This window comes from Barbus barbus (assembly GCF_936440315.1).
Source record: "Barbus barbus genome assembly, chromosome: 43".
Lineage (NCBI taxonomy): Eukaryota > Metazoa > Chordata > Actinopteri > Cypriniformes > Cyprinidae > Barbus > Barbus barbus.
The window spans coordinates 16,111,355-16,124,830 of record NC_136721.1 but is presented as its reverse complement, the minus strand read 5'-3'; the positions used below and the strand labels follow the sequence as shown (position 1 = coordinate 16,124,830).

General features: G+C 42.1%; 1 protein-coding gene across 1 annotated transcript in view; it reads left to right on the top strand.

Moving 5' to 3' along the window:
• Positions 1–960: 960 nt before the first annotated feature.
• LOC306862056 (RIMS-binding protein 2-like) overlaps positions 961–13,476 on the top strand; it is a gene marked incomplete at both ends in the record, with an annotated part of 55,931 nt that continues 43,415 nt past the window's right edge. The window contains one exon of the mRNA XM_079404654.1: positions 961–1,086. Coding sequence (XP_079260780.1) covers positions 961–1,086 — 126 coding nt within the window. The remainder of the gene's footprint in view (positions 1,087–13,476) is intronic.

The window sequence follows — 13,476 nt, the reverse complement described above, 5'->3', positions numbered from 1 at the left end:
AGGTGTAGAACTATATGCAGGTGTAATGTGTCTCAGTAGGAGTCTTAGGAGCAGGGCAGAGGGCAAGAGCAGCCATTTTCTTTTCACTAAACAGCTGGGATCTTCCTTTTTTTCTCACACCTAGTTCAAATGTATATATACAGTATATACAGTGAGGAAATATTCTGAGAATGTTTTATATCTGTTTTGTGTTTTAAAAGCAGACTAGATGATACTGAGGATATTATTTTTGTGTTTGTGTCTGCAAAATCACAGGTTTACAACATGAACGTAAGACTTGCTAAAATGTCTTTGCATTTTTTACAACAATTGTTCCAGTCGTCGAAACTGATTGATGGTCCAAAGTTCAGAATAGCACACTAGCAGCATCACTGGTCTAAATAATGATCTATTATAGATCAGTCACTAGCATACTACTCCACTTCTGCCATATCAGCATATTGCAGAATTTTTTTTTTTTTTAAATATTTAAAATAACCTGGGTATAGCCTACAGAATGGTACATCAAACAATTTTTAAGGGAAGCAAATAATAAATCAACTCCATAGCGGATTTCATGTGATCAAGGGCTTAGAATGCCCTATCATGACTGACAGAAAATATACACAAACATAGGCTACCGTTTAAAAAAAATTTGGTTAGTTCTGCCAGTAGGGGCCACTCATGAAACGACGTACATCCGAGTCGAGGAGGAGACGTAGGGGAAGGTAGCGAGGGAAAGGCAGAAAAATCGTACTGGGACACAGCCCCAATAAAAGAGCAAGATTGATTCAGGAATGAAACACCAGTACTGCGCTTTTGGGTTACAAGTCCAAGTCTCTAACCATTAGCCTTGGTTAGAGGCTAATGGTTAATTCCCCCCCACCCCCACATATTGTCTTATTGTCATATAAGGATCGCCGTATTGTCTGTTTGTGCAAGTTATATGAAGTAGAATTCATTGTGTTAGAATTGTAGGAGATGCGAGGTCAAAGGATTGACGCAGAGCAGCTTCTCAGGCAGTCACAGACTGAACTGCTGTGGATCCAGCGACAGCTGTCAGTCATAGCAGCAGGAGATGCCAATCATGCCCGGGGCCAAAAGAAGGTGAGTAATCCTGTTAAATTTACACGTGCACAATCTGATCCCTAATGGTTTCTCATGCACAATACTTCTAGTAGCAATGATGGTTCTTTTACACAAGGTGGCACCATCCTGCTACATTCATGCAGCCTAACATCCTCAACTGCCAATCAGAGTACAACAAGCCAGCACAATCGTCCCACCAGCCAATGGAGGGTGTGTTTGTGTCATGTGAGGAAATGACAGGTGATGCACGTAGACACAGGGTGTGGTTGCCATACAGTGTCCTATCAGGATCATCTTGAAAGTGTAGGCCTGGTCCCCTCCCTTGAGAATAGACATGCCATCTTAAACTGATGCATTTGTAGAGGACTGCCTTAGTGCAGGGGGGTGGGGAGGAGGGGAAGAGGGCAGGCAGCACTACAGGAACAGCTGGGGTTGCTTGGCAACAGAGCAGAGGAGACTGTAAAACATTCCGTATTGGGAATCTGTTTCCCTTTTTTTTTGTGCTTCCAACAAGACCTGTTTCCTGAGCGCAAAGAGTGGCTAATGGCCGGGATGTGCCTACCATGCTGTCTAAGTAATCCCTCTTAATGCCCCTGTGTGCATTAAAATCTGATGTAACTGTGTGATATTCCGAGACAGTGAACTTAATTTCCCCTTGTTTGGTGTCGCTGTGGGATGAATGGAGCGGAACGCCCCTGTTTTTCCTCCTCTGTTCCTTGAGATAACGCAAACAAATCACAGTAGGGCAAGATAGCAATACCAACATTTTTAGGTGGCATATGGAGAACAAGATGAATTGTATAAAGACAGAGATAATGAAATTCCAGGAAGTTTGCAGTATAACACATATATGTGAAAAATTAAATATGTTAGTTAATAATAAATAATAAAAATAATAATAATTAATAAAAAAGGTAATAATAAAAAGTAGTCATTAGCAAAATAGATAATATAATAAAACAATAAAAAATACAAATGTATTATTTTGTTCTAAATATTTCCATAAAAATACTCTTGATAGTTTAAAGAAAACAGATGAAACAGTGTGAGGTTTTCATATAATTTATTTATTTTAAAAAAATATTTAACACATATCTTATATTCTTTGTATTTAAAGAAGGGGTCCTTCAGAAGGGGATCATCATATTTGGGCTATCAAAACCCCAGATTATGTCACTAAAATAATACTAATAGCATTACTGCAAATGATTAGATGCATTGAATTGGCTTTTGCAGCATTAGAAAGGCCATGCGTGAAAAGGCAAATGATTTACACATCAGTGATGGGGGAGTGGCTCTACATTTCACTGCTCTCCGTGTGCATGTGTAGGGATACAGAAAGAAAGCCTGTGTGTGCGTGCTGTAGGAGAGAGTATATCGAGGAGCATGCGCAATTCTCTATGACCGTGTGTGTGTGTGGTAGAGAGAGACGGAGAGAGAAAGAGAGCAAGAAAGGGAACGCACCGTTCTGTTGCACCACTCCTAGAGAGCCTGGAGATGCTCTCACACTGTCTAACTCCTGTTCCAGCTGAGGGCTTCTGCAGGGACACACATGCACGCATGAGCACAGAGCCACACACAAACACACACCACAGACGTGTCGTCACTGCCACTCCTGGCAGCCGGTGATATAAGGGAGCGGGAGCGCTAAGGAGAAGAAGGAGAGGTGGAAGCGGCTAGTGTTAAGGTACAGTACACACACAGATCATGTTTGATATGAAGGAGATCAGTAGCAAAGAGAATGTGTGTGTAATGCAGTGCTGTTATGCCATGTCGCCCTTCCTTGGATCAGAACAGAGCGTGCACTGGTTCATTCCAGCTCTGGAATACTGCAAAGAAAGGCAAGAGGGCATCCTACAGGATATGGCATGATCCAGATGTGCAGGGAGACATTTGACCTGGCGGCATCTGGAGTCAGGTGATGGATTGCAATGATGTCTTGTTGCTTAGTCTTCTACAGGAAGTTCAGAGGATGCAAACACAGATAACCTGAGGATATGAGTTGATCCATGTTAATGTTTATTTTTGGGGGTCTCAGGCAACAGCTGGTCAAGGTCATGGTTAGGTGTAAATATGCACATTAGGTCATACATTAGTTTTTTTTCACTCCCACCGTGGTCGTCACAGTCCCCAGGGCAGTCGGCACACAGCTGAAGTGAAAGTGTTTCTTCAGTTCATTTTCCAAATTAACCTGCTACTATAGAGCTCCATTTGTGAATGGACATTACTCTTGTTTTTGGTAGGGTTGACTATCGGCTTGATTTGTTGGTCTAATGGCTCATTAGTTCCCTGGTTAACGCTTCCATCCCACTTGCAGGGCTTTTCACTTGTTATACATGAGAAGCTGGGTATATTGAGCTGTGTGTTTGACCAGCCTGTGTTTCTGTAGCTCTGCTGGCTCTGGCTGGGTTGGTACTGATGGGGCAGTAGGTTGACTGGCTGAGACTGAGTCTGGTAATGTAGTGTAGCATGCAAACCAGCTGGAGACCTGGCACACACACCACAGTGTGATTGGTAGCATTACTATTCTGATACAGCAGACTGTTTTCTGAGATTATGTAAGATCTCTCAGTTAAATCCACACAGACACACAAAACAGACGCGAGAGCTTTGAAACACACATATTGTAATTGGCAACTGTTGTGTTTCTGGCATTGATACTACAGGCCAAAAGGCTGGCAGTTGATTTGAGTGTTTAAAATGTGTTTAAGGCTTAATTGTATGTGTGTCTCATTATTAATGATGCTATATTTGATCCACCAACTGTTATCAATGTTGGTGAACACACAAAAAGTCTAGTAATCCTTTTTTGTTGTTGTGGTTGCATTTTCTTTAAACTAAACTTCTTAATGTTTCTAGCTAGATGCAAAAAGCAAAATTTGGGGATTTGTTCTGTTAATTTTAATGAGAAGGAAAAACATCTTGTCTTTGAAATATGATGAAATATTATGTGCTACATTTTGTAGGTTGCAGAATACAAGATTATTAAGAGAAATGGGGAGAGAAATATGATGTCAAATGGACAAGAGCAGCTTTTCAGGTTGCATTTATGTGGGCCAAGACCTTAGCTTAGCAATATCTTGCTTTTAAAGCATATCATTTTTGTGCACAATAGTCATTACCTTTCCTAAACTGTTAGAGGCTCTAATGACGGGGACAGAAATGTATGCTTCAATACTTGATTGGACATTAAAAATCTTGTTTGATCGCATCAATCTGTTCAATAAATGTTAGGTATTTTCTGCTCTGCTCTGATTTCTGTCAAGAAAGCATGGTTTTATGGTGGTATGTCGCTCGTAAATGTTGTAATATTTGAATGTTTTCATAATTGTTATATTTGAGAGTAGCTGTATGTTCTCTATTTGATAACACGGGTTCTAACATATCATATTGTGCATTTTATTTAGTAGTAACGAATTAACTAATGTGCTGTTTAGTTTAAATTGTCCTATAGAGACTTTGGCACTGTGCAGCTCAGTTATGTTATGTTATGTAAATATAATTAACAATGTGTCTGGCTAAACAGGTTTAGCACTGATAACATATGAATTATGTACTTCAAAAGGGAATTCAGTGATCTCAGGTGTAAAAGTAATAGTTTTTAGCTAAAGAGTTTTTTGGGAAATATTTATGGTATTTCTTGAGTGACAATGAGTAGGTTGCTAATGTACATGGTCTGGTTTGGGATCAGATCCCCTCGAATGCAGTGCTTCAGCTTCATTACAGTGCCAGTGTTCCTGTCAGCACTGCACAGTTGGCAAGTATCAGAAAAAAACAAGCAAACGCTCAATAATCTGGCCGTGATTCTTTGCAGCCTAAATTGTAGCAGTGTAATGGGTAAGTAACATCACAAAGATTGATTATCAATTATCAAATTATTTTACAGGGAAATACAGGCGTACAAGTGGTTTACTTATAGTTTACATTTCTGAGATAAGAGGAATCATTTTAAAATCAATTGGATATATTGAGCTGTGTGTTAAAGAGACCCTAGTATGCAAAATTAACTTTTACATGTTGTTTGAACATAAATATGTGTTGGCAGTGTGTGTACACAACCACCATTCCAGCTATATCCCTTCACAGATATAACCGACTGTGTTTTTGTAATTAATGTTTGTTTTTATTTTAACATAAACGTTTGTGTATTTGGCAGTTTAAGCGCAATAAGACATGAAAGTTCATCCTGAAACGTTGCTTGGTAAGTCACTGTCCTGTCTGCCCTCTTCCCCTGCAGCTGAAGCAGGAAGCCCAGTCGTTGCACCTGGCCTCTCACGCAGCCCACCATGTGAATCGTTGCTACCTCCTAGAGGAAAAGAAAAGAGCTCTTAAACTAGAGCTAGCAACTCTCAGACAGCAGAAACAGCAGCACCGATCTCTGGTAAGTCAGTTTGTGGTGTGTTTTTGTTGCTTCAGTTTTTGGCAATAGTCACACTTCTGGATTTCAGCATGTTGTCTGAAACTCCTCTTCCCTGGTGAGAAGCTTAATGAGTGACAGCAACAGTTGTTTTCTGTAAGGTAAAATGCACAGGAAGTCCCTGAATTGTCTACTGTGTTCAAAGTGGTGTGATGCTGGAGCTGTTGCCCTGGCAACAAGCCCACTGGTGAGGGAGGACAGGTTGGTAATGGAAAACTGACAGACCATAATAATGGCTTTTGTTATAAGCCTCAGTTGCAACAGATCAATTTCATCCTGCTGAATGGAGATGGGAAGTGACATGCACAAATTTTACTGAGCTTGAGCACCTCTGAGAAAGTTTTGCTGTACTTTAGAGCCTTTAGAATTTTACCGGAAATTAAGCAAGGGGATGGGGAAAGGGGATGAAAATCAAGTAATCACTTACTCACCCTTGTATTGTTCCAAACCTGTATGAATATCTTCCTTGCAACTCTGAAGGAGACTGATAATCTTACCCTCCAGCAGGCTGTTCACTGTTGCAACCAGATTTTTTTTAGTCGGTGAACTGAACTCAGTGAATATCAGCCTGATTTGTTGAAACCTTTCAGACCAGTTTTGGGAACTTTATTAACTGATTCATTTAAAATATTGTACTCTAAAGAATGATTTGTTCATGAACCAGGCATCACAATATTTCTCATAAGAACTTTCCAAGGAGAGTTTGAGTCGATGTCAAGATTTTCTGTTATTAACAACTTACACCTCTGTTCAAAAATATGGGCTCAGTATTTTTTTTTAAAGACATTTTATTCAGCAAGGATTAATGAAATTGAATGATCAAAGTGGCAGTAAAGACACCTAAAATGTTACAAAATATTTCTGTTTTGAGTAGTGCTGTCAAACGATTAATCGTGATTAATCACATCCAAAATAAAAGTTTTTGTTTACATAATATATGTGTGTCACACCTCAGGGGTGTATTCCAGAAAGCAGGTTATGTGACATACCCAGGTAAGTTTGAGGATAAGCGAGCGGATTAACTCGGCTTTCGGTTCCAAAATCGGAGGTTACTTTTAGGGTATGTAAGTAACCATAGTAACTTGCTCTCTGAAGATAACCTGTTCAGGGTTAGTTCACTTCAGTGCTATCAGTGCACGCGTGACACTGAGTAGCCTTCAGTGGGCCTGACAGATAGCGCACAACATTATATAATATTACATTATATAATATAGCCTTATATATATATATATATATATATATATATATACATACATACATAATTATATAGAATTATATACATAATTCTATAATATATGTATATATATTTATATATGTATATATATTTATATATGTATAGCGCTAATATAAGTAATAAATAAGGTAATATATTATTCTAATATGGTTATTTTATTTATTTTATTGGCATATATAACAGTTATCTGTATAAATTATAAAAGACTATGACAAGGTAATGTTTAATTTATTATATTATATATACTTATTACATTTTACATTATCATCTCACACATGGATTGGCATTTTCTGTAATGTATTTCTATAATAAAAATACATATCTGATATGACTTAATATATAATTAGCATCAAACTAAAAATATACAGTGGGTACGGAAAGTATTCAGACCCCCTTAAATTTTGCACTCTTTGTTATATTGCAGCCATTTGCTAAAATCATTTAAGTTCATTTTTTTTCCCTCATTAATGTACACACAGCACCCCATATTGACAGAAAAACACAGAATTGTTGACATTTTTGAAGATTTATTAAAAAAGAAAAACTGAAATATCACATGGTCCTAAGTATTCAGACCCTTTGCTGTGACACTCATATATTTAACTCAGGTGCTGTCTATTTCTTCGGATCATCCTTGAGATGGTTCTACACCTTCATTTGAGTCCAGTTGTGTTTGATTATACTGACTGGACTTGATTAGGAAAGCCACACACCTGTCTATATAAGACCTTACAGCTCACAGTGCATGTCAGAGCAAATGAGAATCATGAGGTCAAATGAACTGCATGAAGAGCTCAGAGACAGAATTGTGGCAAGGCACAGATCTGGCCAAGGTTACAAAACAATTTCTGCTGTACTTAAGGTTCCTAAGAGCACAGTGGCATCCATAATCCTTAAATGGATGACGTTTGGGACGACCAGAACCCTTCTTAGAGCTGGCCGTCCGGCCAAACTGAGCTATCGGGGGAGAAGAGCCTTGGTGAGAGAGGTAAAGAAGAACCCAAAGATCACTGTGGCTGACCTCCATAGATGCAGTCGGGAGATGGGAGAAAGTTGTAGAAAGTCAACCATCACAGTGGCCCGACGGGAGCCTCTCCTCAGTGCAAGACACAAAAAAACACCTGAAGGACCACAAGATGGTGAGAAATAAGATTCTCTGGTCTGATGAGACCAAGATAGAACTTTTTGGCCTTAATTCTAAGCGGTATGTGTGGAGAAAACCAGGCACTGCTCATCACCTGTCCAATACAGTCCCAACAGTGAAGCATGGTGGTGGCAGCATCATGCTGTGGGGGTGTTTTTCAGCTGCAGGGACAGGACGACTGGTTGCAATCGAGGGAAAGATGAATGCGGCCAAGTACAGGGATATCCTGGACGAAAACCTTCTCCAGAGTGCTCAGGACCTCAGACTGGGCCGAAGGTTTACCTTCCAACAAGACAATGACCCTAAGCACACAGCTAAAATAACGAAGGAGTGGCTTCACAACAACTCCATGACTGTTCTTGAATGGCCCAGCCAGAGCCCTGACTTAAACCCAATTGAGCATCTCCGGAGAGACCTAAAAATGCTTTCTGGAACACCCCCCTGGACTGTCTGTGTGTGTTTTTCTCCCCATGACCCATTTTATGTGCTATGTGTGTGTTCCTGCCTGCCCTGTGTTACCCCTGATTTTGGATTATTAAAGACTGTTATTCGTATTTATTCGACTGTCCTTCGTCTCCACGTTCCTATACTCCTCACAGTAGCATTGCTGACAGAACACTGGACCAACAAAAGAAGTTTATTTGCGTGCTCTCCTCTGTTTGTTTTCTGTGTTTTGTACAGTGTTTTTTGTTGTTGTTTGTTTTCCCCATGAATACTAGTGATGCAAAGTCCGATTCATTTCCGCAAACTGGTTCTTTTCGGACAGATCGTCTCATTGAACTGGTTCAAAAAGCCGATTCATCAGTTCCTGACGTCATCAAGCAATAACGTCTCTAAGCATTTCTTTTCCAACAACTCAGTACCATGTTGTATCAATGAAAAATTAAAACAAGTCATTTGTGTCAACACATATTGAAACATTCAAAAAATAAAGTTATTTGTGTGAAAGCATATTGCTGGTTTTTGCCATATAGTTCACTTAAGTTAATGTTGTTTGTGGTCATAGTTTTATTCGCGAATCCTTTATGTCAGATACGACTGACTGACCAATAGGCTATTGACTTGCCTACAACTTGGATAAGATTCCTAAAAGTTTCACATCTATAGCACACATTACAGACATTGATGCACAAACGCGGATATGTTCTACAGTATAAAGAATGAATAAACCAGTCTTATAAACTCCTTGATTTCGCTTAAGCAACTTTAAATATAATATGCGTACACAAACTATTGTAAAATTAATTTACATCACTCGACAGAAAGGTTTTTGCAGGGTTTTAATAAAATGTAAATTAATAAGAGTCATAAGCATATTTCCAGTCCACGCCTCAGGCTTGCACAGTATCATCAACTCACTCATCAGAATCTTCGGTAATGATTGGCAAACTAGGCAGTTGGTTGAATTTGGCTCATTCGGTTCTTTTTGAGTTGGATGTGCTACTTCGGCTCTGCGTCCTGCGTTATCAACCCAGAAATAAAGTTAATTTCAGTTCGATTTGTGAAACAGCTCAACCAGTTACTTCCTGAGAACTGGCTCAAAAACATCACTACTGGATACCCTCGCCGCTATGTTCACCTTTCTAGCCTGTGGGGACCTTCCCTTCTTGGAGTATGCGGTTGAGTTCGGCGCTGCACTGAACTCACTGTTCTGGATCGGGGTAAATTACCACTGCCCTGTCGACCTCCCAAACAGCACTGGACTGAGCTGGAGGGAAGCCATCATCCGGTGTCTGGAGATCATCTATCCCCAATCCAGAGCACAGCCAGACCTAGAGACCAGCCCACCATCACCCCGCTGCGTGGAGCCCAAGCCCGAGCCCACCGATGACGGAGAACCCAAGCCCGCCGCGACCGACGAGCCATCACCGAACGGAGTGACAGAGTTGAGGATCTCCACGGAGACGGAGGTGCAAGTATCGTCAGACCAGGTGCGAGAGCCAGCAACAACACCCACCACGAAGGAAAAAGCCATGGACAGAGAGAGCGCAGAGTGGAGCTCCGCCACCTGCACATAGGGTGAGGGGAAGCTTATTGTGGATCTGGGAATGTGGAATGCTGTAGGGGATCCCGAATTGGAATTATGGGGCGGCCTGCCCTCTCTCCTTCCTCCTTCGTCGGAGCCCTCTATCAGTCCTGTCCCCATCTCCAGCCCAGAGGGAGCTGTTTTCCCCATGTCTGACCCAGGGAGGGCCTCAGATCCCGAGTATATCCCAAAGAGGGCTCATGTTTCCACGTCAAGCCCAGATAGGGCTGCTGTCCCCACGTCCAGCCCAGAGAGAGCTCCTGTTCCCATGTCCAGCCCAGAGAGGGCTCCTGTTCGCACGTCCAGCCCAGAGAGGGCTCCTGTCCCCACATCCAGCCCAGAGAGGTCTTCTGTTCCCACGTCCAGCCCAGAGAGGGCTCCTGTTTCCTAGTTTAGACCAGAGAGGGCTCCTGTTCCTGAGTTTGGCCCAGTGAGGGCTTCCGTTCCCAAGTTTGGCCCAGAGAGGGCTTTTGTTCTTTATTGGAGTCCTGAGAGCACGGAGGCTCAGCTCCTGCCTCCTCCACCGCTGTCGTCTGGCAGCACCTCTGCTCACCCTCAGCCCACCATCTGTGCGGTGGGATCGCCGTGGGTCTGCCAGTCTCCATCGGAATCGTGGCTAGAGGATCCCCTGTCTCCACCTCCAGCTTCTGAGTCCCGGACTGCACCTCGGCCTGCTGACCCAGCGGCTCCACCATGGTTCCTAGCTCCCTCCTCTCCGCTGTGGCCCAGCAGTCCACTGGCTCCGGATCCTCCCTGTCACCCTGGCTCATCGGCTCACCATCTCCGCCTCGGGCTACTCCACCACCTGCTCCGCCACCGTCAGTCGGCCCCCTGAAGTCATCAGTCCTTCCTCCACCATGGCTTCTCCCTCTGTTGGCTCCACCGTGGGTCGCTTTTACGGCCGTGGCCTGGGTCCCACCTGGCTCCGCTTGCTCCTCCCACCATCATCACCACCCTGGACACTGTCTGCCAGCCCCCTCCTGGGTGTCCATCCTCCTACCGACCCTCTTCCCAAGTTCCCACCTTTCTCACTCTCGTTTTGATTAATCCTCCTTTAATGAGCTAAATGACTTTTATGCTTGCTTTGACAATAACAACAAGGAGACAGCCACCAAGATCACATTCTCAGGAGACCATCAGACTCTCAAACTCACCTCCACAGATGTCTGCACAGCATTAAGTCGGATCAATGCACGCAAGGCTGCTGGCCCCGACGGCATTCCTGGACGTGTGCTCAGGACATGTGCTGAGCAGCTCGCAGGGGTCTTCACAGACATTTTCAATCTGTCCCTCACCCAAGCAACTGTGCCAACATGCTTTAAGTCCACATCCATTGTGCCAGTGCCGAAACACTCCTCCCCGACGTGCCTGAATGACTACCGCCCCGTAGCACTCACACCCATTGTTATGAAGTGCTTTGAGCGACTGGTCCTGGCACACCTCAAGAACTGCCTCCCACCCACACTGGACCCACACCAATTTGCCTATCGAAGCAATAGGAGCACTGAGGATGCAGTATGCACAGTACTGCACTCGGTACTCACACACTTGGATAACAACAACACGTATGTATGGATGTTGTTTGTTGACTTCAGCTCAGCATTCAACACCATCATTCCCTCCAAACTGACCTGGATTATGGACTTTCTGACCAACAGACCTCAGCATGTTAGGTCAGGCCACACCTGCTCCACCACCATCACACTCAACACCGGCGTACCACAGGGCTGTGTGCTGAGCCCATTTCTCTACTCCCTCTACACCCATGACTGCAGGCCTGTGCATGGATCCAACTCCATCATCAAGTTTGCTGATGACACCACAGTGATTGGCCACATCAGAGACAACGATGAGACTGCCTACAGGGAGGAGGTACAGCACCTGGCTGCATGGTGCGCTGACAATAGCCTGCTCCTCAACACCAGCAAGACAAAAGAGCTTATTGTGGACTTCAGGAAGAAGAAAGGATGACCCCATCCACATTAACGGGATGGTTGTTGAACATGTCTCCAGCTTCAAGCTCCTGGGAACCCACATCTCGGAGGACCTGACCTGGACCACCAACACCTCCAGCCTAGTCAAGAAGGCTCACCAACGCCTCTTCTTCCTTAGGACACTGAAGAAGAACCACTTGTCTCCGGCCATCCTGGTGAACTTCTACCGGTGTGTGATCGAAAGCATCCTGACCAACTGTATCACAGTCTGGTATGGGAACTGCTCAGTTGCTGACCGCAAGGCACTGCAGAGGGTGGTGAAAACCGCCCAATGCATCACAGGGACACCACTTCCTGCCATTGAGGACGTCCAGAGAAAACGCTGTTTACGTCGAGCTCGTGGCATTCTTAAGGACTCCTCTCACCCTGACCATAGACTGTTTAACTTACTGCCCTCTGGGAGGAGCCTCCGAACAAAGACCAGCAGACTCAGCAACAGCTTTTTCCCTTCAGCTGTCTCCCTACTGAACTCTGCCCGATGATCCCCCCTCACACACCACTACAAACTCTTCACCCCTCCCCATCACTAAATCGAAAAAAAAAAAAAAAAAATCCATCTACTCACTAAGTACTATGTACTGGAAATGTTTATTTTCTATGCACTTTCAATGTCCATTGCACTAGTGTTTATATATCTTAATGTATCGCTTATTCATATAATTTGTAATTGTTCATATTTTTTGTTCATAGTGTACATACATTTACTGCATAATCCATCTGTATAGTATTTTCATATCACCATCTGTATATCATACTGATAGTATTTAAACATTTGTAAATTATGTCCATAGTACTACTGCCTTATCTGTAAATTTCTGTACATATGTAACATATTGTAGGCACTGTATATCCTGTACCTCTGCTTATTGCACTTCTGGTTAGATGCTAACTGCATTTCGTTGCCTTGTACCTTACACGTGCAATGACAATGAAGTTGAATCTAATCTAATCTATTTTATATGACGGTTATTTTATATGTTATATGTGCAGCAGAAGTATTTCTTACATGCTCACAGCAACATGTTATGGATGTATTGACAGTAGCAAGTGTAGCAAGCAGCAGCAGCAATACATATTTACCACGACCAAACACATTAACACATTGTTGTGTAAATTACTATGCTAAACCCTCTGAGAGTTGTCATGATTGAACTGTACTTAAGTTAGATTTGAAGATGCACAATATTAAAAATAATCTGATACAGATATGTCAATAATAATTATTCTTGTAATAAATAAATGAAAACTAAAACTGTAAAAACTAAAGTCAGTTGTTTGTTATTTTAGCGAATTTTGGTATTATGTCATTAAAATGGATAACCATTTTGAAATTCTCAAAATATTACATTTAATAATTTTATTAGATTATTAATGTTTTTACATATTCACTTAGAGGACTAAAAATGAATGAAAATGTAATATTTATTTAAAAATAGGGTTAATGCACTATTAAATATGCAATATAAACCGATACTGATCAATTAAAATATCTTTAGTAACTGATATGGTCCCAATATCTAACCTACTTAGTTTTTAAATATTTTGTGTTTAAACAAGAAACATTAAACTAAAGTTCCTTCTTTAAATGACAGT